The 27999-nt window shown below is 53.7% G+C and overlaps 2 protein-coding genes across 9 annotated transcripts in view; both read right to left on the reverse strand.

Moving 5' to 3' along the window:
• The window catches only part of CNNM3 (cyclin and CBS domain divalent metal cation transport mediator 3), a 46128-nt gene extending 38525 nt beyond the window's left edge, over window positions 1–7603 (reverse strand). For 3 of the 6 annotated variants that reach the window (XR_014234591.1, XM_082356169.1, XM_082356167.1), the window contains exon 1: window positions 6135–7602. Coding sequence is in view for 5 of the 6 variants with exons in the window: in XM_082356169.1 (XP_082212295.1) it covers window positions 6135–7491 (1357 nt within the window). In the remaining variant the exon portion in view is untranslated. Of the gene's footprint in view, window positions 1–6134 lie in introns of all 6 variants that reach the window. The other 3 variants (XM_082356170.1, XM_082356168.1, XM_082356166.1) reach the window with 3 other exon arrangements.
• A 1362-nt stretch (window positions 7604–8965) lies between these two features.
• The window catches only part of CNNM4 (cyclin and CBS domain divalent metal cation transport mediator 4), a 38278-nt gene continuing 19244 nt past the window's right edge, over window positions 8966–27999 (reverse strand). The window contains exons 2-8 of one of the 3 annotated variants that reach the window (XM_082357113.1): window positions 20783–20926; window positions 20357–20491; window positions 19176–19345; window positions 18817–18913; window positions 17182–17244; window positions 13898–14082; window positions 8966–13633 (exon numbers count right to left, since the gene is read on the reverse strand). In XM_082357113.1, the coding sequence (XP_082213239.1) occupies window positions 13436–13633; window positions 13898–14082; window positions 17182–17244; window positions 18817–18913; window positions 19176–19345; window positions 20357–20491; window positions 20783–20926 (992 nt within the window). In that variant the 3' untranslated portion in view covers window positions 8966–13435. The remainder of the gene's footprint in view (window positions 13634–13897; window positions 14083–17181; window positions 17245–18816; window positions 18914–19175; window positions 19346–20356; window positions 20492–20782; window positions 20927–27999) is intronic. The other 2 variants (XM_082357114.1, XM_082357115.1) reach the window with 2 other exon arrangements.

Genomic DNA, 27999 nt, shown 5'->3' on the forward strand with positions numbered 1-27999 from the left:
AATGAAAATTGAAGACAATCTCAGAGACCTCTGGGACAACACTAAATGCACCAACATTCGAATTACAGGGGTCCCAGAAGAAGAAGAGAAAAAGAAAGGGTCTGAGAAAATATTTGAAGAGATTATAGTGGAAAACTTCCCTAACATGGGAAAGGAAATAGTCACCCAAGTCCAGGAAGCACAGAGTCCCATACAGGATAAACCCTAGGAAAAACACACCAAGACAATATTAATCAAGCTAACAAAAATTAAATTCAAAGAGAAAATATTAAAAGCAGCAAAGGAAAAACAACAAATAACATACAAAGGAGTTCCCATAAGATTATCAGCTGATTTTTCAGTGGAAACTCTGCAGGCCAGAAGGGAGTGGCAGGATATACTTAAAGTGATGAAAGAGAAAAACCTACAACCAAGATTACTCTACCCAGCAAGGATCTCATTCAGATTTGATGGAGAAGTCAAAAGCTTTTCAGACAAACAAAAGCTAAGAGAATTCAGCACCACCAAACCAGCTTTACAACAAATGCTAAAGGAACTTCTCTAAGAGGGAAACACGAGAGGAAAAAGACCCACAAAAACAGACCCAAAACAATTAAGAAAATGGTAATAGGAACATACATATCGATAATAACCTTGAATGTAAATGGAGTAAATGCCCCAAACAAAAGACACAGACTGGCTGAATGGATACAAAAACAAGACCCATATATACGTTGTCTACAAAAGACCCACTTCAGACCTAGGGACACATACAGACTGAAAGTGAAGGGATGGAGAAAGATATTCCATGCAAATGGAAATCAAAAGAAAGCTGGAGTAGCAACACCCGTGTCAGGTAAAATAGACTTTAAAATAAAGACTGTTACAAGAGATAAGGAGGGACACTAATGATCAAAGGATCAATCCAAGAAGAAGATATAAGAATTATAAATGTTTTTGCACCCAACATAGGAGCACCTCAATACATAAGGCAAATGCTAACAACCATGAAAGGAGAAACCGACAGTAACACAATAATAGTAGGGGGCTTTAACACCCCACTTACACCAATGGACAGATCATCCAAACAGAAAATAAATAGGGAAACATAAGCTTTAAATGACACAATAGACCAGACAGATCTAATTGACATTTATAGAACATTCCACCCAAAAGTGGCAGAATACATTTTCTTCTCAAGTGCACATGGAACATTCTCCAGGATAGATCACATCTTGGGTCACAAATCAAGCCTCGGAAAACTTAAGAAAACTGAAATCGTATCAAGCATCTTTTCTGACCACAACTCTCTGAGATTGTAAATCAATTACAGGAAAAAAAACTGTAAAAAACACAAATACATGGAGGCTAAACAGTGTGCTACTGAATAACCAAGAGATCACTGAAGAAATCAAAGAAATAAAAAAATACATACACACAAATGACAACGAAAGCACAACCACCCAAAACCCATGAGACACAGCAAAAGCAGTTCTAAGAGGGAAGTTCATAGCAATTCAATCTCACCTCAAGAAACATCTCAAATAAACAATCTTACCCTACACTTAAAACATAACTTTTATATACACTGAGAAACCAAAACACTTGTATGACTCGCTTTACTGTGGTGGTCTGGAACTGAACCCACAATATCTCCAAGGCATGCCTATACTTAGGGCTTGCTTACTGTGTGCCAGCCACCAAATGCTTTATTCATTTATTAACTTACCAAACCCTCTGGCAACTTTATAAGGCACATATTATTATTTGCATTTTACAGTTCACAGAGAAAACTGAGGCCAAGAGAGGTTCAGTGACCCCTCCAAGCTGGAACCCAGGCAGCTGGCTCTGAGTCCACTCTCCTAACACCCCCCCCACCCCACTCAAGTGACTTTCACTGAAGAGAACAAAAGACTGAATCTTAGGAGCCCCCTCCCCTCTGGGAGACAGGCATGGTGCCAAGTGCAGGGCCCCGCTGAAGAGAAGCCAGCAGCCCTCTTCAGGGGTTCTACCATCCTGGAACAAAAATTAAAGGTGGAAATGCCCACATTAATTTGCCTCCCCCCTTCCCAGGAGGAAGGGGCTAGGGGTCCCTGGGGAACTGTCTGCCCATTCCTGCTGAGACAGAGGCACTGAATGAGGAACGTGGCATTTCCAGATGCTTCCCACCCCTTGGTGTTTGGGCTGGAATGGCTCACACCGGCAGGCAGGCAGCACTGCTACGAGGGCCCCAACAGCTCTGCCACGGGATACAAATCCGTCAGGCCACGTCAGGAAGGCTGAGGCTTGACACACAATGTTGGTCAACGGTCTTTTGGGATTTCGGGAGCCAAAGCCCAGGTTCTAGATGGCCATCTGGGAGCAGAGGACCCACTTCAGCCCCCTTCTTCCACAAAGCCAGTCCCTTTGGCAGGTTACCTACAGGAATGACTAAGTTCTACCTTGCTTTCAAAACTTCTATAAAATAGGTGCAAGGTTCTCAGTGATGAGACGATTCAATAATGAACAGAAGAAAGAAGAGCCCTTGCAAGGTCCCCCAAACAGTGGCCACGTGATCTAACCTTAAGACAGAATGTTTGAGGGGTCCAGAAGGCAGCCAGGAGAAAGGAGTAAGGGGCACACAGAGAAAGGGAAGCTGGAGGGATTCAAGTTTCTCATCTGATAGGATAAAACGCCCTGAAGATATGGGGCCCCCTGGCTGGCTGACTGCAAACACAGACACAGGCCCCAAGACAGGTGCCGTCAGCTCTCCCCGCGAAAGCTCTACAGAGCCGCAGGCCAGGGGTAGATGGCACACCAGCCGACGTCGACCAGGAAGCTCTGAAAAGCTCTAGAGTTCTGATTTTAGTTCGCAGGCTCGAGAACGCTCACAAACGACAGGGATGCTAGAGGACCCTTCCATAATGCCTATTTTCTAGGACATTCCTAAAAATGCAACTGGAGTTGAAATTCCTCTGCCTTCCCTCTTTAGCTTTTTTTTAAAAAAAACTGTCTGAACATATCCTATGAGAAAAGTACTATGTGACCATCCCTCACAGATGTCTGAGCAGGTCTGACTCTTCAGAGTTGGGGCAATCCTTTGGCTTCTGACAGGCAATGAACCACAACTCAGGCTTTAAAGCAGACTCCGAAAAGCGCACCCATCCTAATCCCTCCTTTGGTTGAATGTCCTTGAGGTCACTGGTGGTTGTCACTGGGGGTTGACAAAGAAGGCAGGGGTTAACAGCTTTAAAGAAAATACATGCTACTTACGACACCTCCAAAGTACGCGCTCCTCCTGGCAATGCTTGCACAAAACAATCAGCTGCCACCTCAAGTCTGCACAGTGACTGAGGGGCACCTCACCGGGGAAGGTGCCTCTCCCAGACTATACAGTTCCAAAACTGTGCTCTGAAGGAGAGAAAGGAACAGGGTCCGGAATGGCAGTAACTGCCAAGATGCCAGGGCCCCCAGCTTCGGGAATTCAGAGGGACCACCGTCTCATACAGTTGGCAGAGAGACAGGAAGGGGATTGGTTCCTAAAACCTCACACACCAGGGAGGCTGCGATATGCCCTCTGTTCATGAGCAGAGGAATGATGAAGAGTGTTAGACTAACAAGGACTTTAGTGAGGAAACATAAAGCTATCTGCCAAAGGACTGCACTGCACGAGAGCAGAGAAAGCTCAGGATGTCACAGGAAAGACATGGCCATCTTGCCCTGAGAATGGCCCTCACTCTCCACAGGAGTCAGGAGGTCGAGGGGACTGAAGAGCCCCCCATTCAACCTCCAGACTGCACCCCTCCCCCACCGCCTTCTAGAAGGAGGCTCTCCAGAGCCGCCCCAAGGCCACCACCCCAGAACAGAAGCAGCCTGCATTGGCCTTCCCTCCCTACCAGCAACTTCCTACCAACACTTAGACCTAAACCCACTCAACTCCCCCATCTTAAAACCAAAGAGCAGAAGGCCTCCTGCCCGCCCAGCCTCTCCCAGCCTCTGCCCCCTGGCTCACGCTCTGCAGCCACACCTCCCGGAAGGCCTGTCTCCTTGGGCTGTCGTACTTCAATCCCCAGCACCCCACTCCATGGCACCACAACTGCTCTGCAAAGGTCAAGGGTATCCTGGTTGCTGGATCCAAAGGACATGATGCCAGCCTCTCTCCTGATCACTCTCCTTCCCTTAGTTTCCAGGGCATTCCAGGGTCTGGCTCTCCTCAGCAGCCCCTCCTCTCTGCCCTCCACCCCTTCCCTGCTGTGCCCCTCTTTAGGCTCCGCTTCCTAGGACCACTTCAACACAGACGCCCAGATCCTTCCCTCCTGCTTGCGACTTTCACTTGCATTTCACTGCACATCAACTAATCCTAGGAGCCTGCCTCTCGGGCCACTGCACAGCCACAAATTCCAATGTCCAGAACGAACTCGTCTGCCTGCCACCCACCACCGCCCCCAAGCCCTCTCTTCCCTGCGTGTGCTCTGCCTCAGGGAAGGTCAAGGCCACCACCAAGCCAAAATCCACATTCGTCCTCAGCGCCTCTTCTTGCCCCACAGTCCCTGAGCGAACCACAAAATCCTCCTATGCCCACCTTCAAATGCCCTCTTGGGTTACTCCTCTCCAGGCCCGCTGTGCACCCGTTCAGGCTACCATCACCTCTTACTGGACCCCCCAACCACTGGGACCCCCCAACTGTGGTCTCCACACCAGCCAGTGACCTGTGCAAACCACTCAGATGGTGCCACACGCTGCTCACAGCCACTGCCCTGGTGGTCAAGCCCGGCCTCCCCAGGGCCTCAAGCTGGAAGGTGGCAGGGGCAGGATGGCACCCTCCCTTGCTGACCCCAGGGCCTGCACGGCTGGCCAACAGGCCACGAGAACCCCCCTGCCTCAGAGACTACAGTACTACTCGGAGACAGAGTACTTGCTACTGGGGGGCTCTGCCTGGCCCCCGACCCAGGCTCCTCTCCCCAGTGAAGGGCTGCATGGCTACTCTCTGAGGAAACAGCCGAGAGCTTATCAGAGATTCTCTAGCAGAGCAGCCAGGGCTGCCCATCAGAGTCTCCCACCGAGATCCCCAGATACAGTAATAACAGTTACTGCCTAACTTCAACACCCAAGCATCTCGCAAGGATTATAGGAGATGGTGCGCGAGAGCGCCCACTAGTGGCCGCCATACAGCAGTGCTAATGCAGGAGTAACATGGTCACTACCGCAGAGCTTGGCCTCCCTGCCCTGACAGTCAAGGGGCTCACAGGGGCCTGGAGACTTCACAGCTGCCAGGAAGATGAGGGGGAGCTGCTCACTTCTCCACCTCAATTATGCAGTCTTTAGGGTGAAGCTCATCCAGAGTCTTGAGATGTCCCCAAACCCATCCTGCAGTTCAGGTGTGAAAAGCATGGCTAGTGGCCAACACATGGCCAAGCTCTGGGGAGGACACCCAAGCCCAACAACGGAGAGGGAGACGGCAGGGGAATCCAAACCTTCACAATGCGAGGGTCTCAGTTTTTACCAGGGTGAAAGGAGAGGGTGAAAATGTGGAGTTACGAGAGAACTTGAGACCTTACTCAAGGTTTAAAAAAAAGTAACGGGAGACTAATTGGTATCCATCAAGTTGCTTCTGGTGAAATTACAGTGGAAGTTTCTTCCACACCTGTAGAAAAACATTTACCAATCATTCCCTTTCCCTTCCTTTTACCAATCAGGAAGGTAGCAGCCCATCAGTGACCTTAACAATGATGCCCTGGAAACATCACAGGACCAGCTAATTTTATATCATATGTGTGCAGACAGCGGCGTCCAGGTATCTGAAGACTATATTCTTCTATGTTCTTTCAGTTTCTATCCAAGAGTTTGGACCTGCTACAAAGCCAAAGCCCACAGAAATGACCTGGTAAAGAGCTGGAGAGCTAGAGCCAAGTAGACATACCTCCCCAAACTGCGGGCCTGCCAGGAGAAGGGGATTTCTGCTGTCTATAGCACTGTCAGTTTCGGAGCCACAGCCTTAAAATGATATTTCGAAGGGTCATTCGGAGCTGCAAAGCCATCCTCTTCATTAAAAAGGCCCTTAGAGGCTTCCCTGCCCTCCACGGGGGTGGGACCCTTCCCCAGAAGCTTCCCTAAACCCCCACTCCTTCTCTAGGGCGCTGACATGCGAGTCCCCTCCGCGATTCCCCGGCCGTTACCTCGTTTGAACTCCTCCAGGACGGCGTCTAGCTTGGTGTCGTTGAAGACAAAGTGGAGTGGGTGGCTGTAGAAGCGGGTGATTGTGCTGAGCGGCGTGCAGTCTTCGGGGTCCACGAAGGCCAAGTCCTTGAGGTAGAGCATGTCCACGATGTTGGAACGCTCGTCCTCGTACACGGGGATGCGCGTGTGGCCGCTCTGCATGATGCTGGCCAGGACGCCGAAGTCCAGCACGGTGCTGGCGTCCAGCATGAAGCAGTCCTCGAGGGGCGTGAGCACGTCCTCCACGGTCCGGCAGGGCAGCACGCCCTTGCTGAGATCGCTGTAGGGGTCGCCGCCGCCGCGCGCCAGTTCCAGAACGCGCTCGCGCAGCCGCCCTGGCCGCGCCGCCAGCTCCAGCAGCTGACCCACAGGCAGCGCCACGGGCAAGGTGAGCAGCACTGCCAGGCGGCTGAGGATCAGCGCGCGCGGCGCCAGCGCCAACGTCCAGCGCCCACTCACGGCGGCCGGCACCACCTCGCCCACCAGGAACACGAGCCCCGCGCTGCCGAGTACGGCGGGCACGGCGCGCTGGCCGGTCGCGCGGTACAGCAGCACCGCCAGCGCCGCCTGCGCCAAGCTGGCCAGCAGCAGCAGCGCGCCCAGGGCGCAGCCGGCCCAGCGCCGCGCGGGCTCCAGGCGCCGCGCCGCCGCACGCTCCGCCTCCGAGCCGCTCTCGCGCAGCACCTGCACCTCGGCCGGCGCCAGCGCCAGCGCGCTCAGCTGCAGGCCCCGCGCCAGCGCCGCCAGCGCCAGCAGCCCCGCCGCCCCCAGGCCCAGAGCCCAGGGCGGCGCCGCCTCCTCGGCTGCCCCGCCACCCGGCTCCACACGCACGGCCAGCAGCGCCGAATGCGGGCGCACAGCCTCGGCGCGCAGGCGCAGCAGCGCGCGCCACTCGCCCGTGGGGGCCGCCGCCTCTTCTGCCGCCGCGCCGCTCGGCTCCCCGCGCACCGCCAGCAGCGCCGAGTGCGGGCGCACAGCCTCAGCGCGCAGGCGCAGGAGCGCGCGCCACTCGCCCGTGGGGGCCGCCGCCTCGTCGGACGCCGCGGCCGGCCCGCCCTCGGGGCAACCCGCCCCCTCAGGGGCCACCCAGGACCAGGAGCTGTTGGCGAAGCCCGAGCCGAAGAGGCGCAGGCGGAAGGTGGCCTCCGGAGGGGCCCGCATCTCCCCTCCGCGCGCCCACCCCGCGCCCGCCGCTCCGTCCTCCTCCAGACAGACACCCAGCACTCGCGGGCCCGACGCCGCCTCCCCGGCAGCGTTGCCCAGGCAGAGCGCGGCGAGCAACCAGCCTAGCCGACCCGCCGCCGCCGCCGCCGCCATCGCCTGCTGCCCCCTCTCGGCCTCCCGCGCAGCCTACCCCTCCGCCTCCCCCGGGCCAATCGTCGCCAGCCCTGGCGCCGCTTCCGCCAATAGGCGGCGGGCGGGGGCGGGCCCCAGGGTCGGACTAGGCTGCGCCGGGGAGTAAACAAGCCGCGGCGCGGTCCCGGGGCGGGCCGGGGGCGTGGGGCTCTCGCCCTCGCGGGGCTCGGACACGATTCTCGGGGCTGGGGCTGGCTGGCGTCCGGAGGGCGCGGAGCGGCGAACTGGCCCCCACTCCACGGGCGTCTGGTTCTCACCGGCAGTCCCCCCTCTCCGGGAGGCCGGGCCCGTGCTTTGGGAAGTCCCTGGCTCGGGACTCGGGCCGCAGAGCGGAGCGGTGCTCCTGAAATTGCAGGCAGAGAATTCAGCCAAGGGAGATGGGACGTTTTCTCAGAAAGGGCCCCCCTGAACCACCGACCTAAAGGGCGAGGAGGGCTGAAAGAACCGGTGACTGGGCATCGGAAGCTAAGGTTTATTGAAAGTGTTTCTTGATCGCGCCCGATTCTGCTATAGGTCTGGGACGTGACACACAGCCCCTGCCTTAAAGGAACTTGCATTCCTGCCTGGGAGAACGATGGTAAAAACGTACACGCACGAAATCACTACCTCATTGGATCCTCACAGCTACTACATGTTATGAATATATTTTACCGGAGAAAAGTGAAGCACGACTCAGGCACGGATGTTGGGTTTCAACGCGACCAGCCTAATAACCTGTTCGCCATCCCAGCCACATTAGGAGATGGCAGCTCTGTCAGGAATTACTGTACAGTATCTGGTCACTCCACTTCTAGCAGATCATCCTTGGGAAAATAATTCCTAAAGACCAACAAGAACTACTCAAGAGAATCCTCCCAAAGACTGTGTGGTCCTTAACAGTGTGGAATGTTCTTCAACCTATTATATGTGAACTTAACCTGCTAACAAGACCTCTCTATAGGTGTCCAGATGAAATGGGTTTTTTAATATTTTCTTTACATTTTTATGTATTTTCAAATCTCCTAACATACGTAGACTTTCGTAAGGCCGTCCATGTACATGTCATTTAAAATGGTCTTTACGGGCTTCCCTGGTGGCGCAGTGGTTGAGAATCTGCCTGCTAATGCAGGGGACACGGGTTCGAGCCCTGGTCTGGGAAGATCCCACATGCCACGGAGCAGCTGGGCCCGTGAGCCACAACTACTGAGCCTGCGCGTCTGGAGCCTGTGCCCCGCGACGGGAGGGGCCGCGATAGTGAAAGGCCCGCGCACCGCGATGAAGAGCGGTCCCCGCACCGCGATGAAGAGTGGCCCCCACTTCCCTCAACTAGAGAAAGCCCTCGCATGAACCGAAGACCCAACACAGCCAAAAATAAAATAAAATAAATAAATAAAGTAGCTATAAAAAAAAAAAAGAAAAGTGCTTTAAAAAAATAAATAAATAAAAAAAATAAAATGGTCTTTACAAGGATTCTATAGAAATTCATGTGCTGTGTCATGAAAACACTATAAACAACAGTTAAGACACTGTGGCCTCAATTAAGTAAAATATGTTTGTGTGGAAGGTAATGTGCAAGAATGAATAAACCCGTGGCGAGTGATCGGCAGAAATATTGTGTGAAAAGTTCCAGAATAAGCCGCCAGCAGAAGCAATAATGACTACTGAGCCTTTCCACTGGGCTGGCATGCCTCTTTTGAAAGAAAAAAATAATAATAGTAGACTCAACCCCTTTGGTTCACACTTCTGTCTCCAAGTCCAGATAAAATGCTGACACTGAGATAGAATGGACAACAGGCTTGAAATGAGTCATGTGCCTGAAAAGTTAACTAGCGAAGACCAGTTCCAGAGGCAAGATGGGGAGAACACTCGGTATCTCCAGACAGGGCTCTGACCTTTGAGAAGTTACTTTTCCCCTGGTCTCGGGATCCCTTGGAAAACAACCTGTAACTTATTTGGGAGGGGGGAAACCTTTGAGTAGAAGAACAGTTGGATCACGCTTGGAAAACACAAATAGTGATTTAAACTGTGAGACCCAAAGACAAAGGATCCGGTACAGAGCAAACAAAGCTGCTCACGAGTGACTTTCTGTGAACAATAGAGGCCCCAACACTACTTTGCCAGCTTCTTTCTTCCTTGGCTCTGCGTCACTCTTTGGCCCATCATCACAGCGTCAGTGGAGACACTTGTCACTGGGCATTCAGTTCCCCCATGGGCGATTTTTCCTTTCTGATCATTTGGTTCAAGACATTTCCATGTTTTATCTAGTATTCTTGAGTTTCAAACCCATAACTATTGTGTGTGACCCCTGGCTAATTCCTTCTTCTCTCTCAAGTCTGCAGACGTCACTTCCTCCAGCTGGTTTTCCTCAACCATCTTGACTAGACTGGGTCAAGGTTATGGGAGCATTGTGCTCCCCTGCAATAGCATCCAGTACTCACCTTCTTGTAAGACCCACTCATTCATTCAACAAGTATTTCCCGCATCCAGTGCCTGCAATGTACCAGGTACTGTCCTAGTGCTGGGACTGCAGTGGAAATAAGAAAGACCCTGACCTGCTGGAGGTTAAGTTCTAGTGTGAGGACAACAGAAAATATACAAATCCGTATTTTAATATCTGACAATAAGTGCTATGGAGAAAAACATGGCAATACAAGGAGACGGACAGAGGGACTGGGGCCAAGCTCTTTTGGATGGGGTGATAGGGGAAGGCTTCTTCAAGGAAGTAGCATTTGAACAGAGGCTTAGATGAAGCAAGGGGGTGAGCCTCAACAAAGACCTGGGAGGAAGTTCCAGGTGGAGAAGACAGCCTGAGGGGTTGGTGGCACCTGGCATGTAGCAAGGGCTTAAACGTGTGGAACAGATGGATGAATGAAATTTATTTCTGCCCACCTATGCCCAAGACTTTGTATTTGTTATTCCTTTTATCTGAAATGTCCTCTTTCCTTTCTGCCTACCCAGTGCCTCCCTTTCCTTAAACATTTCCCCCCCAGTTCACCCTGTCAAGCCAGGCTTGCTTGAGGCCCTGGCCTGGGTGCACTCAACTGCACACACAGGCCGAGGCACCTGTGGGCAGGAGTCTGCCTGGCTGAAGCCTCGGGAGCACATCCAGTGAGGTCCCTCTCAGGCGGGCTCTCCAGCGGTGAGCGCTCCAACTGTGAAACCACAGCCAGCTCCTGAGTATGGACTGAGAGGCTCCTGCTGCTATAAGACAATGCGATCATACTTTTGGATCAAGCTCCTTTCTCCTTCAGCCCCCAGGGGAGAGAGGAGGGGCAATCTGCCCATCCCAGCTGCCCCTAACCCTCTGGTGTCCATTTTACTGGATTCCTAATGGTGGCAGTTGAGCACACTTGCCCTGTCTTATCTAGCAGCAGCTGGCACTCTCTAGCTCCTGTGACAACAGCCTTGATTATATATATTTGTGTAAGTTACATTTCTGCTTCCTTTTTACTGCTGAACAGAACCAGAATGCTTGCCCCTTGCCCTGTCATAGGTGACAGCCAAGCACAGCCACTTCTAGCTCTATGACCGGTACCGAGTATCGACAGAACTCAAACAGGCCAACTGTAAACTCACCAAGATTTATACATATTTCTTTTTTTATTACCAATCAAAAATAAATTCCGTATATCGTTTAGCAAATATTATCATTGTTTTGTGACAAAAGACACAAGAGTCATAACAACAAAACTCCCCGAGAGTCAAACTCATAACAATGCCAAAATAAATCACAAAAATATACAAATTAAAATCTTATGCAAAATAAATATGAGTTATTTGCTACGGTGGCTGTAACTCGCCTACCCATCCAGAGGCCGTTTGCGAAGGTCTCCCTTCCACGGGAAGACACGCAGGGCTGGGCCAGGTCAGGGTACTGCTCAGCCCAGGAACCAGAGATTGGAATAGGAGGTGAAAAATTGCACTGGGAGGAGGAAGTCATCGGACCAGTAATATGTGGAAATAATCATGACCCTCTGCAAAAAGTGATTATAAATGGGGACGGGAAGAAGAGGGGAGGCGGGACCATCTCTTGAAAGTAACTGTGCGTGCAAAGAGGTAGCCGTGGAAGTGTGTGCACCTGCTCCTTTGGCTTCACACACGCTCGGTTCAAGCCGTGAGTCTGCTCCACCTGGCACTCAGGTCCCAGGAACACAGCTCTGCGAGCCTCTGTGTGGACTCGGAAAGCAAGCTGCTCCTGGAGAAAACTAAGGGGTTTTCAGGCCCCAACGGGGGACAAAAGTCTGGTATCTTTTTTCCTTATGGCTTGAGAACCCATGGCTATCACCACCTTCTCTGCAGACTTGTAGGAATCTGTGTCTGGAAGGACTTTAAAATGACCAGGGGCCAGTATACTTGGTGCAAGACATTTCCTGGTCCCCAACAGAGCACTTGGGGTAACAGGACTCACAGGCTGAGGAAAGGAGTGAATAAATAACACTCAGGAAGGCCTGTGGAGTCTCCCTCGCCTGATCTTGGGCACCCCCCCCCAGCAACTGTTCCACCCAATCAAAGGGCCACCGTGGACCTTGGTCCTACAGCCTCCCCGATGGCGGGAAGCCTGCAGCACAGGGAAAAGGTGCTGGGGCAGGACTGCACGTGGGGCTGGGGCTCTGAGCGCCCAGGACCACGAGCTTCAGCAAAGGCCAGGACGACATCTCACACTAGGATAACACGCACGTGGGGAAGACGGGGCTGCCAGCTGTGTGCCTTTTAGGTGGATCTGTAAGTGCGTGAACAAAGCCAGGGGAGCCTCAGCCACAGAGGAAAGGGCATGAAGAACCTACTTAGGTTGGCTTCCTACAACGTCCTCTTGTCCTCAATCCCCAAGAGGCACTGGGGTTTTGGATTAGAAACCGGGAGTCCGGAAAGAAGGGCTTGGTGGGTCGGTGACTGAAACCTGACTTTCGCTGTGGGGTGGGAAGGGGGATGGAACGAATTGCTAACGACGTAGATGCCCATGACCAGGTTCCCTCCTGGCCCCGAAAGGAGCATCGCAGACAAGTCCCCTCTAACGCAGTCGCTCCCCCAACCTGGGGAAAACCTTTGGTGAAAGTGAGGTCAGGGCCTGGGGAGCAGGGGTTAGCAATCTTAAAGGTGTGAGACCCTGCCTAACACTTGGACTCAGCCCCATTACAAGGGGAGAGTTGTCCAGAGGAGCAGATAGGAGGGACGGGGCGAGAGTCCTCAGCGGAGCCCAACTCACCAGGAGAGCCCGTCAGCAGAGTTCTAGGAGATTCCTGGGTCCAGCGATTACCAGGAGGAGGTGTGCTCCTCTCTGCAGTTGCGAGTGTCACGTCCCTGATCACAGTTCCCAGAATCCCTCGGCCTCGGCGACACCAGGCGAGCCTCAGCGCGTGTCCGGGCAATTGTTCTCAGCACTATTTGGTTCTTTGCTTCCTGGGAAGAACTGTCTTCCCTCCCAAGAGAAAAACTTCCTCCAGCAGGCCCCTGGGATGCCATCTCTGGAGGAGGCAGAGGAGATGCAGAAAGAGTAGGCTTCCTGAGTCAGGGACATAGCCAAAAAGGTCACGGCTGGGAGCAGGTTATGGCTATTGCTTCCCGGGGTGAGAAACCCTACCCCTTTTAAAGTTTTTGTGGGAAAAAAAAAAAAAAAATTGTTTTTAAATAAAGTTCCTTAACCCTGTCTTCCCTTCCCCATATGGTATTAAAAAGAGGTGAGATGAGCCTAGTTTAGAAGCGCTCCTGGTCGCCAGCCCATTGCCCCACAGTCCAGGGTGGGCAGCTGCCAGCTCGCAGCTGTTCAGAGGTCCCTATCGGAGGCCAGATCCCCCTCGGGTCGGGGGCCATCTGGCTGCTCAGTCAGACAGGCTATCTGTACCCCTTCCGGCCTAACAGGCTCCCTGTCTTCGTGTGGGCCCACTGGGGAGGCCCCCGCGGGGCTGGCGGGGGACCCCGGGCCCTCCCGTCAGATGGCGCCCTCGAGGGAGGCTCTGTGCAGCAAGGAGTTGCGCTCGTTCAGGAGAGTCGTGGTCTCGTCCACCAGGGGCAACTCGGACTTGTCGGTCAAGTTCTCGGTACAGATGGTGCACCCATCCGGGGGGAACTGGGGGCAGTTCTCCATGCGTGAGGCCAGCAGCCCATTCTGGTACTGTTGCCGGGTGATCTGCAGGGGGAAGCGGGAGGGCCTGGTTCACCGACAGCAGAGGGAGGCTGCGAGTCCAGGAGAGAGGGCGTGACCCAGGGGGTGGGGCGGGGGGGTGACCAAAGAGCGAGGAGCTAGAGTAGGAGGGACATGCATCCAGGGGGGCCCTCCGTGCTGGGTGTGGTGGATCAAAGAAAGAAGCTGCCGGTCAGAGGCAGAGTGATCCAGACGCCCAGGATGAGGAGGATGGTGCTGCCTGGGAAGAGGGCCATGGGGAGCGCTCACCTTAATATACTGGAGGTCCATGAGCGCCCGGACGCTGAAGTCGGAGGTGTATTGGCCCAGGATGGAGCTGCCGAACTGGTGGCTGCTGCCCGCCAAGGGGGCTGTGCTCGACGCCGTTTCCGAGCGGTCCGGGTAGCTGAGGGAGGCCGAGCGGCTGAGGGGTGCGGGGTGGGACGGGGAGCGGTCTGTGGAGGGAGAGAGGCTGTCAGGCCGGGGGCCAGCCTGGTGCCCCTCACAGCCTCCCGTCCAACCTTGTCCATGGACACCCGGGCAGTGGTGCCCCCACCGGCAGCGGGAAGTAGTTCTCGGGCACAAACGAACGGAAGCTCTGCCTGCAGGTCTGACCTCATCAACGCCAATGAGTTAGTTTGTTTAGGACTGTGGTGCAGTAAGTATTAAAAAGTCTACCCAAACAGATGAACAAAACAGAAAACAAAAACCAGAGACACAGAAAGTTTATGGCTACAAAACCCCTCATTTCCCCAACAGCTGATCAGGCAAGGGTGACACAACGATGACCCGAGCATGGCAGAGGAGCCACTGGACAGCTTCTGTCAAGGGACATAAACTGCATAGTTTTAAATTATATGAAAAGGAAGAACCTACAGTTTGCACTCTCTCACCACACGTCATACACCCCCCAACATGACACACTGTTCACATCTCAAAATGCTCGTAAGAGCTCAAAAGTGTGTTCTGCACGTAACCTGTTGTGTGTGGAACAGTCCTGCCCTGTGTCTGCTGAGCCCAGCCAGTCTGGCAGGGGGATGGGGGTGCAGCAGGTTCCTCTCAGAGGAACCTAGAGGCCCCAGAGCTCCAGGCTTCCCACTCTGGGGTGTCTGGGGGCTGGGTCCCAGTCCGCCTCCCATGAGGCAGAGCCTCGGGTAGCGGTGGCAGTGCCTCTTCCCGCCACTAGGGGAAGCACAGGCCTCCATTCGGTCGACTGTAACCAGGAAAGGGGAATGACTCAACCTCCAACGAGGAAGGAACCAGCTCCTTATTTTGGAAAAGGAAGGGCACACACATTACTGTACATCATTAGCTCGTATTTTTGGGAACACTCAGAAAACAATGAAATGCACCAAGAAGTTAATTGTGGAGGCATACTGGCTTGTTTTAAACAAACAGGAAGTGGACTAAGCTGATTTGCTTAGTTAACTAGTAAGTTACTAACTGCTGAGTTAGCTATTCTAACAAACAGACCAGTGAAAAGAGCAACCATTGAATCTGGGTGGCTGAACCAAGTGCGACTGAACTGAGTAATACTCTACGTTTGCGTTTCATTCATGAAACTAGGAAAATACAGTCTGGATATTCTATGATTAGGTGATATACAACCACTAGAGGACCATGTGCATGTATCACTCATTCTAACTCAGGCAACACCTCTGATTAAGTTCTAGCAAAGAACAGAAACACTAGGGATATTGCTTAATATTTAACATTAATTATTTGGATGATAGAATGATTTTAATTAATGCTTATTAACACTCCAGGAACAGGAACTGAATTTAAACCAACATAAATTAGTCACATGGCCTATTAAAAACAGAGGTCTAGAAATATAACAAAATATGAAGTGTTTGTTTCTGAATAATGAAATTATGATGCTTCTTAATTTTCTTAAGATTTTTTTCCACCTTCCCAATTTTCTAAATAAGCTATGTTACTTTTATGATTAAAACAAAACAAAACAAAAAAACAGGGGGTTTGACTTGGTAAGTCCATTTCTGGAAGAATATTCTAAGGACATAATCTTAAATACAGAAGAAGTTTTTCCGTAAAGAGGTTTACATCATGCTGTTATACTTAGAATATAGACCCCCATGAATATGCATAAGGGGGAAAAAAACAAATGAAGGCACGCCTGCTTGGTGAAACCCTGTGTAGCTCTAACTAGAAAGCTTATGGAAAAGTGTCTCGGTTCCCATATTAGGTAAAGACATCAGGATTCAAACCATGTATGCATCAACTCCCGGCCATCTATGAGACAGAAGCAAGAGCAGAAGAGGAGAGTGAGGCTGAGGGGTTGGCCAGTGAGGGCTGACATGGCCCATTCTGTTCTCATCAGACAGCCCCCTGCTCAAAGACCATTAATTGCTTTGTACTTCCCATCACTGCCAAAAGTTGGCTGTGTTTGAACGGGACAAGTGACTTCTAAATCACCTTTTTACTTTTTTTTTTTTTAAAGAGGATCAATTAAAAAAAGTGTGTGTTTGTACATTTAAGATGGAAAAAAACCCAGCTGTACAAACATAATAGGGGAAACAGTTGACTGAAGTGACAGGTTTTTTAGCACTGCTGGGGCCCCGGGACCTTCTCTAAGTTACGCACTGAGACCGGAGCTCAAAGGCACTCGTAATGCTCTTCTCCTCCGGCCTCAGCAGCCCGGGCCAGAATCCTGACATCAGGACCTCTGCCGCCGCAGTATACATGGGATAGGAATCCCTCGAACTGAGTGATTCTGGGGCCAACACAGTTCCCACCGACCCTGGGACAAGGCTCGGGAGTGTGACATATCAAAGGCCAGAAATAGCATGTTTCTGTGGCTTTTGGAATTTTCCTAAACACTTTCTGATTGGAATGTCACATTTTGGTTGTAATAGAGAAAAAACAAATAGTAACTGAGCTCTAACTAAACATTTTGTATCAATTCTCTCACTGCTGCCAACAATTCTAAGAAGAGGGCACATGTATTGTTCCCATTTCACAGGAGGAAACTAAGACTTAGAAAAGGTAAGTCAGCTCCCGGAATCATTTAGCTGCTGTCTACGGAGACCCCATTCAACCAGGGCAGTATGACTGCGGCCACACTTCTAACCACCCAGCTGCTGCCTCCCCCTGGCAGGTGGAACCAGCAGCCAAAGAGTGAAAACCAACGCCTATGAGGAAAGCTGGAAAGTTTTTTAGAGAAAGCTGATGGGGTGACAAGTCATCCTGCTGAGGCCCGTGAGTGGCCCTGAGCAGCTGGGCTCCCTTGGCCTGGCCGGGAGTCACCCTCCACTCCCAGCCTGTCACCTGCAGGCGTGTGTGTCTCTTCTCAAAGACCGAAGGACCTTTGGGGAAACCCTTCCAGGACCTGGGCAAAGGCACATAGTAATTGGGCCCCAGGCCAAGCAGAGCCAGCACTGGCCAGGCTGGCCCACAAGTGTGAGCAGGTGGGATGGCACAGGTGCTGGGCGGGGGCGGGGCCCCCAGTGCCTGCTGGGAGCGGTTAATGCAGCTGCAGTGTGCGGGCTCGGGCGGCAGGTGGCAGTGCAAATTCTCCAGCCATGCCATGTTACCTGAGAGCCAGGAGAGCAGGGAGTTCCGCTTGCCAGGCGGACACCTGACCAGGGTGGAAGGCACTGGAGCAAAAGAGGAAAAGGTCAGTGATGGGTGGGGTGGACGTGGAGCCGTAGGTACAGGATGGAGAAGCAGACTTGCTGGGGGCCAGGTTCCGTCGAGCAGAGAGGGGGGCACAACAGTAGAGGGGACCCGGCTCCGACGGGGAGGGTGCTCAGAGCTGACCAGAGCCCTGATCAGAGAAGGGCAGAAGCTGGTGGGGTGTGCCCAGAGCCCCCGGAAGTCGTCTCCCCTCCCTTCCAGCCACTGCAAGTGGGAACCAGGGGCCTCCACATCAAAAGACAGAGCCCAGGACCCTAACCAGGCTCTGAGGCGTGGCTGCAGAGAAAGGGTGCTTGGAGGAACGTCCCGTGACTGTGTGCCCTGCTGCACAAGATTTCCCCAAGCTGGACCGCAAGAGGTGCTCTCAGGAGGGGCAGAGAAGTCCTCCCCAGGCCTGGGGCACCTGGGCAGGGGCCACCTGTTCCAAAACCCAGCTCTGCAGCCTTGTTTCCCACTCCCCTCCCCCAGGAGCCTGCTCACGCTGGTGGAGGAGCTGAGCTGAGTCAGTAGGCACGGGTGCCCAGCCCTCCGCACGGGGGTCCTCGTTGTCAAAGGACAGTAACAGGCACAGCACGGAGGCTCCCCAGGAGCTGCAGCAGCCCCCTCACCATGTGCCTGTCCCCGGCACCAAAGCAGACTTTCACCCCCCAGCCCGCAGCAACCTGGGGCCGGAGGGGTCATACAACTGGCAAGGAGCCGAGCCGGGCGAGACTTGGGCCTCGTCTGCAGGGCACCCCCTCCAGCAAGGGGAGCCTGAGCCACCCAGGACTGGAGAAGCAGAGGGCGCCGGGGTGGCCAGAGTGGCCCTTCTCAGAGGCTGTCCAGTCCTTTCTTTGCCCCCAGGTCCCTTTATTCCATCAGAACGGCCCCTTAACCAAAAGGCAGTGGCTCAGCCCCCTGAAAAGCCGAAGGCATCTGCAAACTGCGCGGCCAGAAAACAGGCCCTGGCCTGGCCTCCAAACGTGGGAGCTATGGGTCCCCTTCCCCCACCCTGACTCCCCTGGCCCAGTCTTCACAAGTGAGGCCCTGCAGCCTCCCTCCACCTGCCTCCCTCTCAACTGGCCTCCCACCGTCACGGCTAAGGAGGGCCACTGTGGCCCGCTTGCCCAGTTGGCCCACTCTGCTGTCATAGGTCCTCCCGCTCAAGGGCCACTAATGGCCTCCTGCTTCATATCGCAAGCAAATACCATCAACTTCCTGCGGCTCCCTGACTCATATCCACCCTTTTCCTCATCTCCTGGTGGGCTGGTGTCCCCACCTCAGAACACGCTCTCAGCTCCCTCCGGGCTTTCGTCAGAATCCCCTTCTCATCTCTTCTCTCCACCCTCTGAACTCTGTCCCAAGGGGCGAGTCACTGCTCTTCCAGGCCACTTCCCCGAGGCCCTGGCAGCTCTGGCCCTCGCTGGCCTCCTCTCCCCCGAGCCACCTGGGTTATGACCCTTCTAGGCGGCCCTAGGTTCTGGGGGGCCAGTCCGAGTCTCTCCCCCTCCAGGAGTGCTGGAGGGCGGCCCAGACATGGCCCAGAGACTCACCAGAGGGGAACGAGGACAGGGCCATGGTCCCGTAGTAGGAGAAGGCGCCCGTCTCAAACTTCATGTTCTCCTTCCCGGCCTCCACCTCTACCTTCCCCTGAAAGAACGCAGGTCAGGGTTACAAACAGAGTTGAGAAGGAAAAAACACCCGGGAAGAAAAAGCCTGAGGCACGAGGGAGAAGCGAGGAGTGCACAGGGCTGTGTGCCCCGTGGAGGAGCTAGTTCCAGAGCCCTGGAGACCCGGGGGCGCAACGGTGGCCTTGCAGGAGGAGGACGGGCAACGGGGAGCAGAGGCTCAAGGGCAGGAAAGCAGGTGAGAGGGCAGCGCGGGCACGGAGGGCGGGGCGGGGCCGGCGCACCTGCAGGATGAGGATAAAGTAGTCAGCCGGCTTGTTGCGGGTGTACAGGTAATGGCGGACGTAGTACTTGTTGTGTTCATCGAACTTGAGCTCCTGAATGACATCCGGGTACTTGAGCAGCCGCAGCAGGATCTTCTCTGATATCAGAGCGGGGCTGAACTGGGGAACCTCTGGAGGAGGAGAGAGGAGGATTTCACATGAGGCCAGGCTGGGCCGGGCAGTGCCTGGAAGATGGTCACTGCTGTGCTGGACGGCTCCTCACTGCCTGGCCCTGCCTCCCCGGAGGACGTGACCTTGGCTCCGGCCTCAGTACACGCAAGTCTGTCACCGGTTGGGCCTGAACAGTGGCTCCTGCACTAATAGAACATGACCTCAGGCAAACTCCTTCACCCGTGCCTCAGTTTTCTCATCTGTAAAATGGGGATTTAAAACTTCATGGGGTCGCTGTTTGGTGAAATGGGATAACCGATGTAGGACACTTAGACACACGCTTGCCACATGCGAAGTGCCTAATAAACGTGACTATCACTACTGTCAGTATCCACATCATCAACAGCCCGGCAGGAAAAGCACAGGAGAGGGAAGGATCACAGCTTTAGCAAGTGAGGGCTGGGAAGGAAGTCAGACCGAGGGGAGAGGACAGAGCAGGCGGGCGTTTTCCTAATCAATCACCCGGGTCTCCAAGGGAGCTTTGAGTCAGGGGTGAGAAGAGAGAAAAGTCACTGACCTAGAAGTCAGGTCCCGAGGGGCCCAGCAGATGCAGGCGGAGGGGAGGCAGAGAGACGAGAAGGGAGCTGGATCCAGACGCTCAGAGAGGATGAGCAGGCAGGGCTGTGGGCTGTACCCAGGGGGAGGGGGCATATGGAAGGGCCTCCTTCTCCCTCCTCAACGGGGAGCCCGGTGCCCACCTCAGGTCCTCCCAGCACATAACAGCCCAAACAAACCCAGACGGTTCCTGGAAGTTTGTAGCAGCAACCCATTAACGGGGAAAACAAACCGCAGGGATCGTTGGTGGGGATGGAAGGAAAACACCTCGCCCCCTTCCAGAGGCAGCGGCGCGTGCCCCAGGCCCTTCATCTGCTGTAGCCCTTGTCCCCTGGGGAGGAGTAACCAGAGGCCCAGTACGTCTCCCTCCGGGGCTGTATCCCACCGACACCCGAAGGCCCCCCTCTTGCTCTTACCCGTGGACAGGAAGCGGTGAGCAGCCAGAAGCAGCTGAGGTGAAATTTTCACCTTGAGTTCATTGTCAGCATCCTTGAAGGCTGAGAAGTCACGTTTGTTCTTCTCAGATACCCGTTTCCGGCTTCGGTTGTCAGCTGCAAGAGAGGGAATGTGGAACTGAGAACAGCATCCCCCAAGGACTGGGGAACAGACTGGTACCCACCCGCCGGCTCCCAGCTCCGCGGGCCCTTCTTCCACCAGAAGCAGAAGCAGCAGTGTCTGGGCTGAGACACAAACGCTGGGAGGAAGGAAGGCGGCTCCTGTGGATGCTCCGAGCAGCCCTGGCTGGCGCCCAGCCTCCCGTCCCCACAGCGGCCTTCCCCCCTGGGGACAGCAGGTGCCAGTCTGAGCAGAGCAGGGCAGGGAAGGGTGGGAAGGGGACTCACTGTACATATCAGACTCGTCCAGGATCTCGGACTTGATGATCTCCTCGATGACGTCCTCCAGGGTGACCAGGCCCAGCACCTCGTAGAAGGGGTCACCTTCGCCCTCGTTGTTCACCTTCTGCACGATGGCCAGGTGGGACTTCCCTGCGGGGACAATATAATGAGTCAAACAAGAGCAGAGGGACCAGTCATAAGACTCCTCGACCAAAAGTTAACGCATTTGGGGTCATGAGTCACTGGGGTGGGGTCATGAACGGCCTTTTTTCCCCTTTCTGCATTTCCTGAAGCTCCTACTGCAAACAGACATTGCTTTTATGGAAAGGAAAACCAAAAGTATTTTTCAATGTAAAGGCATTTAATTAAGGACCATTTGTTTAAATAGAATGAAAATGGCAAGGCCCTGCCTGGTGCCGCGCATCAGGGGCTCCTGGGACCCCTGGGAAGGGGAGAGACCCACCCTGACAACTCGTGGACAGAGGCAGCATTGGTCAGAGCCCTGCGTGCACCAGCTGGACATGGGGCTCCCCAGGGGGCCCACGCCGCCCCCCCATGGGCCTCAGAGGCCACTCACGTTCCTTCACCCGGTGCTCCCTGGCAAAACTTGCCTGCGTGTACCCAGGGGCCGTGATCCTGCCCAAGGCAAGGGCTCTCAGTTCCCAAAGCCATTAACAAATTAGCCCAGGCTATAATTAGGCCAGGCAGGTACTATAATTAGAGGAGGGTCAACCTTAGGAGCAAGAAAGAAAGTTAGGAGGCAGAGGGTGGGGAGGAAGGACCCTCCACAGAAGCTCTGTGGGGTGGCAGGGCTTCCCAGGCCCTCCTTTGGGGTCCCACACTGCTCTCGTGCCCCTCGCCCCAGCGTGTGACAATGACACGGTGACAGCCAAGAAGGGCCCGGCCCCCACTCTGGGTTGAACGGGACTGTGTGACCCATACACGAGGACACGGGTCTAGAGCAGCCTAAGGGGAGAAGGCCCGGAGAGCTGTGAAGGTCAAGTCAGGGTCTCCTGCTCAGCTTCCCCCGCATGACCCAGTCTCAGCCCTGACTCTAGCGCACGGTCCGCAGAGGATGTTCTCCAGGTCTCTAAGGCCTCAGGGAATCCCAGCCCCAGGATGCATCTTCATAACTCCTAGGGGCCTCTGAGGGAGAACAGAGGCATGCCAGTTCTCGGGACCAGCATTTCTAAAAATAAAGTGAAAAATCGCAGAGTACACCACATGGGGGGAAGTACTGTTTTTCGTTTGTGTGGTTGGTTTTTTTGTGTGTGAAACTTTTCCACAATGTGCCGGTCACTGTGGTATCCTTATTTCCAGTCGTGGTCAAAAAACTTTCAGCACTTTGTCAGGCAGAGCCATGGACTCGATTAAAACTTTCCAGTGTCTTCCAGAGCTGAGCCGGCAAGACCCAGAGCTCGGCCAAGGTCCTCAGCAGGCAGCAGTCAGTCAGGGCCAGAACCCTGGTGTCCGGCCCCCCGGCCTCTTCACCTGCCACTGCTGCCCATCCCGGAGCGCTCTCTGGAGACAGAAACGATGCTCTGAGGGGCCTGGGGCAGCCAGTTAAGCTGTGTCATCAGGCGGGAACCAGACTTCGAGCAAGGTAGCTTTTGCTGCTTCCAGACAGCACACCCTAATGAGCCTGGGAGTGCCCAGTACTGGGGAGACACGCAGGCCCCCCCAGGCACTCTGGTGGGTGGGCAGGTAAACGGGCACTCATTTCAGGAGGCCAAGTTGGAGGCATGTCTCAGAATTCAGGGTCCCTAAGCTTGGACTTGGAAATTCCACAGGTAGGAACTTACTCTATGGATATAATTTTCAAAATGTAGAAAGACAGAAAAAGCAAAGGGGTTCATCAGAACATTCTTTTTAACAACCTCAAACCTCGAGAGCAATGGAGCAGGAGTCCTTAACAGGAGCCACTGCTGTTCTGGGGAGAATGCGGCACAGCCGGATGAACCACATTGTGGAAGGAAGCCCTGGAGAGGCTATAACGGGACAGAATGCGTGCTGCCATCTGCCTGCGAGGGGCGGTGAGGTGTAAACTACCCTGTTAGCGTCTGGAGGAGACAACCATGGCCACCTTCGGGGATATTTGGAGTCTGAGGGAAGGGCCTTGTTATTCCTTACTTTATACCCTTCTATATTGTTCTAGGCATGTTTTACTTCTACAGTTTTTTTTTTAATTGAGAAAAAATGAAGGGGGAGAAACAAAATTAAAGGGAACAAAGGGAAACTGGTGAGAGGGGGTGAGCAAGGACCCTCCCTGCCTAACCTGCCGCAGACTGAGCCCCAGAGAACAGGGTGGGTGTGGCTCAGTCCCCAGGTCCTTGCTCACAGCCCAGAAGTCAGAGCCCCTGCGGAGAAGACACAGCTCCAGTAATCTGAGAAAACCTCCCCCTCCCCACTGAACCCTCTAATTAACCCACAGACTCAGAACAAGTCCTGACCCACAAAACAGTCACGGGTCACACTGGGCCTCACAGGGAAAGGTGGGTGGCTTCTCTGAAGGACCGAAATGCCCCTCCTGTGGATGAAATGAGCAGATTCCTTGAGCCCCTCTCAGCCCTCCTCGCTCCTCTCTGGGGCACCTTGGTTTGTGGAATCCACTGGTGGGTGTGGGTGCCCTCTAGTGGCAGCACCTTGCAGACAGGTACCCCGTAGGTAAGGCAACCCGGGGCACCGCCCACGGCCAGCCCTGCTCTGCAGGCTAAGAGCTTGGAACACTGCACTGACTGTGGCTGGCCAGTTGGGCCCCATGCAAAGGTGCTGGGCTGGGGGCCAGTCAGTCATCCTCTGCTGGCCCGGGCACAGGACCTGGGCCGTGTCTGCCTTCTTCTAATTTATCTGCCCAGAGGAGCCATTCTTGGGTCGTAGCAGAACCATCTCCCCACCTGGTCAGAGAACCTCTCTTGCCAAGGTCACCAATGACCTCCAACGGTGGGGTCTCATTCTCAGATGACCTGCCCAGGCCACAGTCTCTGACAAGAGGCCAACTCTCTCCCTCCCCCTGGAAATCCTCCCTCTCCTCGGCTTCCAGGACACGGCTCTCCTGGTGTTCCTCTGACCTCAGGGCTGCTTCTTCTCCTTGAGAAGAGAGGGTCCCAGGGCTCAGTCCTTGCACCTGGTCCCTTGCCTCTGGACTTTAAATACAAACTACACGTCAAGGCGTCTCAAATAACTATGAGCAGCCCAGCCCTCTCCTGTGCCCTCCAGACTCACATATCTAGCTGCTCGCTGACAGCTAGCTCCACGTGGACGTCTAACATCTTGAACTTAACTCGGCCAAAACCTAGCTCCTGCCCTTCCCCCAGACCTCCCCAATCTCCATCCATCCAGTGGATAGGGCCCTGAAGGAATAAACTTTGCCACCTCTTATTTCTTTTTTGTTTTGGCCACGCTGTGCGGCATGTGGGATCTTAGTTCCCCAACTAGGGTTCGAACCCGAGCCCCCTGCAGTGGAAGCGCGGAGTCCTAACCACTGGATCGCCAGGGAAGTCCCTGATTCCTCTGTTTCTCTACCCTTCTACATCCAGCCCACTCAGCGGATCCCATCAGCTCTGCCTGCAATGGACACCCAGAATCCAACCTCTTCTGGGAGCCTCCACTGCTACTGCCGCGTGCTGAGCCACGTGCACCTCCTCTCACCCAGAGGGTGAGAACCCAAGTCTTCATCCTGGACCCGAGTCTACTCTCAACACAGCAGCAAGGGGGACCCTCTTACAGGAGAAGTTATAACGCCACCTCATGCTGTGCCCCACACCCTCCAGGGGCTCTGTCTCACTCCAGGTAGACTGCATACTCCTCGCAGCGGCCTGGGGCCCAAAGCCCTCCTGCTGCCCTGCTCCCTCACACTTGTGCCGCTCGGCCTCCTGGCTCTTCCTCAAACTCCTAAGGCTGCTCCCTCAGCCTGGCCTGTTCCTTGCCCACATACCTGCCCAACTCAGCCTGCTTCGGGTCTTCCTTCACTGCTCAAATGTCACCTTGGCCTACCCAGAGGGCCTCACTGAGTACTGCAACCCTTCCTCCAGCCCCGCAACCCTGGTCTTTAGTTTATCACCTACAATAAACAATAGAGGGCTTCCCTGGTGGCGGAGTGGTTAAGAATCCGGCTGCTGATGCAGGGGACACAGGTTCGAGCCCTGGTCCGGGAAAATCCCACATGCCGCGGAGCAGCTAAGCCCGTGCACCACAACTACTGAGCCTGCGCTGTAGAGCCCGCGAGCCACAACTACTGAGCCCGCGAGCCACAACTACTGAAGCCCGCGCACCTAGAGCCTGTGCTCCGCAACAAGAGAAGCCACCGCAATGAGAAGCCCACGCACCGCAATGAAGAGTAGCCCCCGCTCACCACAACTAGAGAAAGCCCGCATGCAGCAACGAAGGCCCAACGCAGCCAAAAATAAATAAATTTAAAAAAAAAAAGAACATTCTTGTTCATTGTGTTTATCGTTTTATGGCCCATCTTCTCCCACTAGATTGAGAGCTCCATCATATCAGAGGCTGTCGTCTGTGTTCCCGAAACTCAAAACAGCAAGCAGCACACAGTAGGTGTTCAAAGAATATTTGTGGAATGGATAATACAGTTCATGTGGATGTGCCTTAGGAAAAGAAACATAACCAATGGGGGAAGGGGGAGAGGGACGGAGACTAGGCAAAGAATTATTCTGAATTTTAGTAATCAAGAAGTTTCTGTACGGACTTCCCTGGTGGCGCAGTGGTTAAAACTCCATGCTCCCAAAGCCGGGGGCCCAGGTTCGATCCCTGGTCAGGGAACTAGATCCCACATGCATGCCGCAACTAAGAGTCTGCATGCCACAACTAAGGAGCCCATGTGCCGCAACTAAGGAGCCGGCAAGCCGCAACTAAGACCCGGTGCAACCAAATAAATAAATAAATATTAAAAAAAAAAAAAAGCAACAGGGGGTGATGACTTAAAAAAAAAAAAAAGCAGCTTCGAATAGTAATTCAGAAATTACTATTAACTGATTTACCATTTAGAATAAGAGGATCAACTTAGGACTTACATTTATGATTCTCATTGTATGGAATTTAAATCTAATATAGAATTTCATTTTAATGAGTTACCTCATTTGATTATTAGTATCCATTCAACTGGATAATTGGATTTTGCGGGGAGAAGTGGGGTGAGAAATGAAACATGAAAATTGACGTAATACATCTACTCCAAAAGCTGAGAATCCCACATTTTCCAAGGCAGTCCTTATTCAAAGAAAAAAAGGCTGAGAAAATGTAGCAAAATGATTATATTTGGCTGACCCATATGAAATTGCTGATATTTGACTATTTTTGACCAAAAAAAAAAAAAAAAAAAAAAAGACAATTTCAATTCATATGGTTTAACCTAACAGTATGGGGGGTTCAGTATGGTTTCTGTTTTCTTTTTTATACTTTCCTAAATAGAAATTCTAAAATTTCCATAATCGATGGTAGAATTAGAAAGAAACACATAAGAAAGAAAGAAACTCTTAAAAATACTCTCACACGGCTTTGCTAGGGCTTGGGGCTTCCTCAGCCTTCTAAATTCAAGCCACTGCTAGGAAGGGGCAACCTGGCCGTGGGGAAGGGAAGGAGGCACCTTGAAATTGCTGTCCTGAGGTCACCTCTGGGCCACATCTGGCTGCAAGCTTGCCCTCTCCGCCCTTGTCAGCCTTTGTCCAGGTCAGAAAGCTGCACGAGGCCTCTAGAAACCCCCGCCGGATCGGCAGATGCAGACAGCAAGCCTGGGCCTCTTTCACTGCCCTCTCCCACCTGGAAGAGGGGGCAAGCAGAGGGAGGACCTGCCTGAGTCCCTCAACAACCCTCCCCCGCCTCTTTACCCTTCCACCGGCCCGTTAGCACTCACTGCCCCCGCGCCGCCCCGCCCCCGCTCTTCCTTTCCCAGCACTTGGAAGGCTGCGGACCGTGCCATCGGCTGCCTGGCATCGGGCTCCCTACGGACCAGGACCAGGATGCAGCTAGCCTGGCCTGCACCGTGATCCACTTCTCTCCACGGGCCCCCCATCCCTCGCCCGGTGCACAGCAGATGCTCCAAACTCTGCGAGAAACATACAGGGAGGTCTCCAGGGGCCCTGGAAAGCCCAGCCCTCCACCGCCCACAAGGCCCATTTTAGCAAACAGCTGTGGCCTCCTCCGCCCACCCCACCCCACCCCACCCCCACCCCCACCCCCGGTAAAAAACCTTTATAGTCTCTCAAAGATCATAAGAAAAAAACATTACTAGGTGCTGGGTTTCAAAGTCCACAAGGGCTCGGAGAGGCCCTACTCGCCAGCTCCAGTTGCCTTTTCTCATGGGGAAGATCTAGGGGCCCCAGATCAGACGTGGGATTACCGCCACCCAAGGTGGTGTCCTCGGCATCTCTCGCTGGCCTCCCTCGCTGGCCTCCCGGCAGGTCCCACCTCCTGCCATCCCAGGTTCCAAGACTGGCCCTGAGCTCTCAGGCGCCCCCCCCCATGGGGAGAGGAGCTGGCCAGGCAGCCAGCTGCCAAGTGCAGACCCATGGCCCAAGACATAGCCTTGGGCCATGGGTCTGCACTTGCAGACAACAGGCACCCTGATTTCCTGGGAATCCCCCTCCTCCGCCTCCCTCCACCCGGCCAGGGCAGGATTAGGCTGATGATTAATCGCGCTGACCTCAGCCAGCAGGAGGAGCCGTGGCCCATCCCAGAAAGAAGCCAGAGGCCAGGGTGACAGAGGAACCAGAGGGGCACAGCACAGCCCTCCCAACTCAGCTCCAAGGGGGTGGGAGAGTTACATGCAAAAAGAATACTGCAGAGCATCTAGAGCAGAGGGGGGCGGCCGGACTGGGGAGGGCCGGGTGGAAGTTGTTTAATCAATAAGCAATTTAAAAGAACAGTGAGAAAAAATTTTTTAATTTTTTTAATTAAAAAAAAAAACACTGAGGAGGTCCTTAATTTTAATATAAATTAAAATATAAGACTTTGGTGACTAAAAGAGTGCAGTACTGGAGAGAACAATGACATTTTTCCGTCATGACCTGGCAGTATGCGTCAAGATGTAAAATGTATGACCTTGGACTCCGTTTCTTTCACTTCTAGGAAAGACCTTAACACAAAGGAAGTGCCCAGGCCATGTGCAAGGTGTGCCCAGGAGGGTCCACCCAGTGTGGTTTATGGCACAGTATTGCAGGCACTAAAAAGGCTGATGTAGATATAGATTTATTTTAAAAGACGGTGGTTCA

This window comes from Balaenoptera borealis (genome assembly GCF_965194805.1).
Source record: "Balaenoptera borealis genome assembly, chromosome: 15".
In the NCBI taxonomy this organism is placed as follows: Eukaryota; Metazoa; Chordata; class Mammalia; order Artiodactyla; family Balaenopteridae; genus Balaenoptera; species Balaenoptera borealis.